At 31.6% G+C, this 6,976-nt stretch overlaps 1 protein-coding gene across 1 annotated transcript in view; it reads right to left on the minus strand.

Annotated features, from left to right (window-relative positions):
* LOC111631149 (zinc finger protein 271-like) overlaps window positions 1-2,900 on the minus strand; it is a 9,305-nt gene extending 6,405 nt beyond the window's left edge. The window contains exons 1-2 of the mRNA XM_023375349.1: window positions 2,477-2,900; window positions 1,513-2,324 (exon numbers count right to left, since the gene is read on the minus strand). Of these exons, the coding sequence (XP_023231117.1) occupies window positions 1,513-2,310 (798 nt within the window). The 5' untranslated portion in view covers window positions 2,311-2,324; window positions 2,477-2,900. The remainder of the gene's footprint in view (window positions 1-1,512; window positions 2,325-2,476) is intronic.
* Window positions 2,901-6,976: the final 4,076 nt, after the last annotated feature.

Consider the following 6,976-nt stretch of genomic DNA (forward strand, 5'->3'; position numbering starts at 1 on the left):
GGAGGTAAAAATATTAATTTAACAGCCGGATGATTTAAATCTTCTGTGTATCTTGGCGCATTATCGACCAGTAACAAAGCCTTGAAACTGATATTTTTTCTTTTTGAGTAATCTTCCACTTCCGGCACAAAGCAATTGTAAAACCAATCGCGAAATAAAACACCTGTTACACATGCATTTCTATTTGCTCGCCAGAAAACAGGAAGAGTTGATTTGTCAACCCCTTTCATTGCTTGTGGATTTAATGATCGGTTAATTAACATGGGCTTTATAACGTTATCTCCAGATGCATTTGAACATAAAAGTAAAGTGATACTATCCTCGGAAACCCTAAATCCTGAAGCAGACTTTTCATTTTTCGAGATGTAAGTGCGTCCGGGCATTTTCTTCCAATATAATGCGGTTTCGGTGGCATTATATACCTGATCTGCAGTGTAATTTCCATCTTCTACAATTTTGGGAAAATACTCTTGGAATCTCTGGGCTGCTTCTATGTCGACTGATGCACTTTCTCCCACAATTTTGACATTGCGCAAGGAAAATCGATTCATAAATCTGTTAAACCACCCTTTACTGGCTTTAAATTCGTGTTGATGTAATTCATTAAAAGAAACGCATTCAAGCGCTCTTACACGCTGGTAAATCTTTATTGCCTTTTGCTGTATCACATTACTATTCAAAGGAAAATTCCTTGAAAAGCAATCTTCTATCCATAACATCAAATACTTTTCCATTTTAGGAATTAAAGTGTCCTTTATACGAGCAGTTTTTTTCAAACTTACTAAAGATCCAGAGGAAATTGTAGCCCTTATTTTATTTTCATTTTTTTTTATTGATCGAATTGTTGACTCCTGTAACTTTAAATCTTTAGCAATGGCTATTATTTTCTCACCAGATTTTATCCGATCCAAAATTTTAACTTTTTCTTCAATGGATATAAATTTTCTGCTCTTCTTAGAATTCTTCTCCATGGCAGGGGTCGTGATAACTAAAGATAAAATTGTAGATAATGTAAAAATTATAAAATTATAGTATTAGAGTTACCTAATTTATGTTCTGTACATACTGTACAGACGATAGGAAACTCAACTTTCCCGCCTAAACTGTCCGTATATATGCGTGACGCTGCTCATCCACTATTGGTCCAGATTCGACCAATCCTGTCGAGACACAAGTCAGCCANCCGGATTTCGTTTTAAACCGTTTCTCACATAATCCACATTGAAAAGGCCTCTCTTCAGTATGGCACATTTGATGAATTACTAAAGTTGATTTTGCCTTGAAACTTTTATTACATTTCACACACTGGAATAGTTTCTCATCAGAATGAAACTGGCGATGCTTTGCTAAACATGATTTTGTCTTAAAACTTCTACTGCAAAGTCTGCACCGATGTGGGCGTTCCTCAGAATGATATTTTAGATGCTGCGTTAATTTCTTTCTCATGTTAAAACTCTTTTTGCAAATTTTGTACTGAAAACTTCTTTCCCTGGAATGGCGTATTCGATGAATGTACAAATCTCCCCTTACCTTAAAACTCTTTTCACAAAATTCACATTGATAAGGCCTTTCTTCGGAATGGTATTTTTCATGAATTAATAAATTTGCCTTCACTTTAAACTTTTTGCTGCAGATTTGACATTGATAAGGACACAAAGTTGAATGAAGTTTGCCATGCGTTAATAAACTAGACTTCAATTTAAAATTCTTTTTACAAATTCCACACTGGAATGGTTTTTGGTCAGAATGTACTACTGCGTGCACTTTTAAAACCGATTTTAGTTTAAAACCTTTGCCACAAAATTCGCATTTATATGGTCTTTCTGCAATATGACGTTTCTGATGTACAATTAAATCCCGCTCACAGTTGAATTTCTCTTTGCATATCCAGCAATAGTATAGAATTTCTTTCCTGTGAAGTTCTTTATGTTCTGTTAAATGAAACTTGTAGAAAAAGTTTTCCTTACAGACATCACATGACAAAGGCCTTCTTCCAATATGTACAAAAAGATGATTTGAATAAATAGTTTTGTAGGAGAAAAGTTTTGTGCAGATTTCACATTGGTATCTTTCTCCAATATGAGGAGGGATAAATAAATACTTTCTTAAAAATGGCTCCTTTGAAAATTTCCTTGTACATGTGATATGTTTCTGAATTCTTAATACTGAGAAAGTCAAGGGATCTGATTTGTAGCTTTCACTCTTGTAAAAGTTCTTTCTGTTAAGACCATCACTTAACTGAAGATCACATTTACTGTCCACTTTTTCTTCTTTTTCATCTTCTGTAAATATAAAACTAATATAATTCATTTGAAATTAAATATCTAGGGGGCTACCCGTTAATTTTGTACAGTTCTGAGTCACTTTAAATCACTAGAANCATCACTTAACTGAAGATCACATTTACTGTCCACTTTTTCTTCTTTTTCATCTTCTGTAAATATAAAACTAATATAATTCATTTGAAATTAAATATCTAGGGGGCTACCCGTTAATTTTGTACAGTTCTGAGTCACTTTAAATCACTAGAAGAGGTGCACGTAGACAGTGTGTTAATTCATTCTCCCCATCGTGTATAGTAACGTTTGTACTTCCTGCGACACTCTCCTCCTCAAACTGTAAATGTATTTAATGAATGGTCCCTTATAATTATTCATTACTAAAAAAAATCCAAAATTCACAAAAATTATCATATAAATGATATTTTATTTATGTTAATGATGCCATTTGACAATTATATTATAATCAAATAATTTAGTAACTTAGGAATTTTATTGCAGATCAGGTCTGTGTATTCATGGATTCATTTTTATATGATGGCAGTTGTAAAATTCATTGTATAAAAAAATGTGGCTGCTGTTCTCCACGTTCACCTTGAGCAATGGCAGGCTTGTAGCAACTTCACTGTGGCAGTAAGCACCATTTCAGTATGATAGCTTGTTTTATAAATACCCTGTTGCGTGTTTTGTTCTTAACTAAATAATAAAATTTTGATACAATATTTCAGAAATACGAGTGTAAAATGTAACTCATTATTGTAAAAAATTGTACATTAACAGAAAAATGTTTACATGGTTTTGTGTTTTACAACCTTTTTGAACATGTTTACAATTAACTTGCACACAGAAAATATCTGGAGTTGTTTGGGTAAGTACATATTTTTATGAAATTTTACATTCTTATAGGAAATCATGACATGTAATCCCCATAAATGTGCTAAATGAAAAGTAAATACTTTTCACTTTTGTCAGCTTGCTATGAAAGCTTATTTCGAAAATAAATCTTTGTTATAAAAATATGGCTGACAAATTTGAGGAATCATTTTTAATATTAAATCAAACTGAACAAATATTTCTACTGTATAATGTTTAGTAATTTTATGAATAAGTAATTTAAATTTTTTAATTTTAAATTACACAAGTCAAAAATGTTATAGAATTGAAAGTCAAATATTGAATGCTGAAATGAACCAAATTTGTTTTTATAAAGAAAATGCAAAATACATTGCACTCTATTTCAAGTTTTATGTATAGATCTCTCTCTAATCTAAGTATAAAAAGGATAATGTATAGAATTCCACACAAGCAATTTGCCAAGAAAGTGACTTCTGAGAAAACTATCGTTAGTAAATTGGTCACTATCTTTTAGATATAGAAAATTTTAGGTAATTTTTGAAGAGTTTAGAAATACAAGATTATAATGAAATAATACTTAAAATTTTTTAAAGTATTTTTATGAGTAAATAGAAATATTCTTTTTAACTCTCTCTTTCCTGCCCAAAGAACGCCAAAATAACCTTTTGACAAGCCTATTATAGGTTCAGTTATGAACAAAATGGAGCAGCTGGGTGGGAAGGAACAGGACACAATGAGTCCAGATGGACATCAGTGGCATATTCTGGTCATTGTCTCTCGTCTCAGAGACAATACCTATGTCACAATCTGGTTGCTGATTGGCTAATCATTCTTTTACATCTCAAGAGAGCATCGCATCCATCCAAACAGGACTTTGGACAACTTTCTCTCTCGAAGATTCTCTCGTGTACGAGAGATGAACGGATAGTCGTCTTTTTGTCTGTAACCTCGGTTTTGTTATATCTAATATGGACGACTGGATGCTACTCACCTTGTACAACCATATTAGGAACATTCTCTATCTCAGAAAAGAATACTTTGAGATAGATAATGCTTATGATTTTAAGTGGCTACTCGGGATCAAACCTCCATCTTTTTTTTAATTATCCTGCATAAATTTCTGAACCATTGAATATGCTGTTAACCTTATCTATCTGTTAAGTATCTTACTAATACTTATTAGTAAAATATTACAGTTCTAATTTCTCCCTAAGTATGTACAATTTTTTAACTTAACAAATAGTTTTATTAACCTAAGAGACAATATTATCCAAGATATTTTGACATTACGATATTTCTTTTTATTTTGTAACATTTTTAAATATCTTTATCAAAATTAAGTGCTTTCCTTACCACGTGATCTATAATTCCATACTCTGCATGTTCAAAAATTTTACAATTTTATTAATTAAAATTCTATACTGTGTTGCGCATGCAGATAACCCAAACATGTATAATCAACCTAATAGAATCATGATGTGAACAACAAAGACTAGATTGTCTCTGAGAGATGAATTTCGTCTCTCATTTTGACATCATTTGTCTCTGAAATAAGAGATGAAAGATAAGTGACCAGAATATGGCCCCAGGTACCCTGAAAATTTCTTGTGGTTTATCGACCTGTCCAGATTTTATTCCTAGTCCCCAAAGTAGTTGGTTGCTTACCTTTACCGCTTGGTCGTCTGCCATATAGAAAGAGTTTATACACCATATCAGAAAAATAAGAATTCAAATCTTTAATTCTAATTTAAAATTATTTTCAACAAACTTCAAAACAAAAATCATAGAGGGAGAAAAATGAAAAAAGTGAAAAAATATAAAAACAGTCACCCCTCTGTATTTGCAGAATCCCCTCACTTGCCCAGATGCTCCAGTCCCTCATATAAAATGACATAGTATTTGCATCATAGTATTATGAATATACTCTTGTATCTTTTAAATTGTCTCTAGATAATACAGCATTTACATTTTAAAAAATACTATATGTGAATTGGTTATTAATGTTTTGTACATTAAACACTTTATACTGTATTGTTTAGACCTTTGGGAATAGCAAAAAGAAAGAAAAGTCTGTACATATTAGAAACATCACAGGTATATAACTACATGGCACACATCAGCATCAATGAATCATTTTCCTTCTTACAACACTTACAGATTGCTTTTGTGTAATAACTGGAATGATAAATACATAGAATAAAACACAGAATATTTAAAATGCAAGCAAATTCAAATTTTTGAACTTTAAAACTTTCTGAAATTACTTTTTTAAATATTCAAACCATGGGTGGTTGAATATGCAAATGCAGAAACAAAGGACCAATTGTATCTAATTTGATATAAATTCTATTTAATACATAGATATTTATGACAACCACAGTTGTGTGAGAAGTGTTTTTAAAGTGAATAATTGTTAGTAATTGATACAGTAGACCCCCCTCCTATAACACGGTAGATACGTTCCATGTTATATGAATTCCATGTTGTACGAGTCACTTAAATACATGAGCCAATCACAGCCTGCATGTGTGCAGTTTAGGGACTAAGGCTGTTTGAAAGGTTTTCTTCCATAAAATTAATCGACTCTAGACTAATTTGACTCAACATTTCCAAAACACATATAGGTAACCCCTGCATAACACAGGAGTTGTTCCAAAAAATTGCCGTGTTCTGTGAATCCATGTTATACGAAACAGAGAATTAGTGTGAAAAGGGGGGTTAGGTTCCAAAAATTAAAAAACATGCTGTTAAATCTTTCTTTAAATCAGATTTATTATTCATTTTTTATGGGTAAAATACTTATTTATTATTTAAATAAATATCTTACCAGAGGATTATTCATCCTATATGATGATCTCAAAATGAGCATCATCAACTGGTAACAGTTTTTGGGTGCTTTCATTAATAGCAGTCGCTCTGCGTCTCCGCTACAATGGGAGTGCTCTGCTGTTTGTAGGCAATTATAAACAACGATGAAAGAAAGATGGCAGCACCCACACTATCAATAGTATCTTGATGGAGGAATCTATAATTTTGAAATATAAGCTTTTAGAGGCAAAAAAAGGGTCCCAATTGTAAAATTGAACCATTAAATGGATTATTTGTTGAAAGAGCATTCAAAGTAGTGACAAAAAAAATTAGAATGCTCGCGGAGGTGTAAAAGAACAAACCCCCTTTATTACACTTTATGTTGAACGAGGGTTTTACTCAATTCCCGAACCGTGTTAGAGTGAACCTGGCTATAGAAGTACTGTGTTATATGGGGGCTACCTGTATAATTTTTTGGGAATAATCCATATAAACTATGCTATAAACAAAAATTGTAAAATTACTTACTGAGTGTGCAAACAACGCCATTGCTTAAGCTTGTTTTCATCGTAAAGCAACGCATTGAACAGCAAGCACGTGTTTTCTGAGCAGTTATTTTTCTGCGATAAATTCGCTGAACTTCGAGGACATCATTAATAGAAATATAATTTTTAAGGCCGTTGAATAATAAATGTTTTTTTCACAAGAAATGTATAAAAATTTATCAATGCATATTTTCTACCTTTTCTTTTATGAACTTATCATTTTGGCAAATGAGTGGCTCACATACAGTTTACTTATGCATAAACATACACTTATACAAATACATAACAAAGATGTAAAATAATTATTTAATATGTAAGAGTTATAATATATTTTATTTCTCTTCAAAACAAACAAATGTTGAAATTAACGTAAAATGAATAACAAAACATTTTTAAATAAAAGAAGCAGTTACACTTTTTTTTTTACATTTATTCACTGTCGAAGCTATCCATAATTAGGATCCAACAACATCCTCTTACTTACTAAAA

The sequence above is a fragment of the Centruroides sculpturatus genome, unplaced genomic scaffold (genome assembly GCF_000671375.1).
Source record: "Centruroides sculpturatus isolate CEXI.00-Female unplaced genomic scaffold, Cexi_2.0 scaffold641, whole genome shotgun sequence".
Classification (NCBI taxonomy): Eukaryota; Metazoa; Arthropoda; class Arachnida; order Scorpiones; family Buthidae; genus Centruroides; species Centruroides sculpturatus.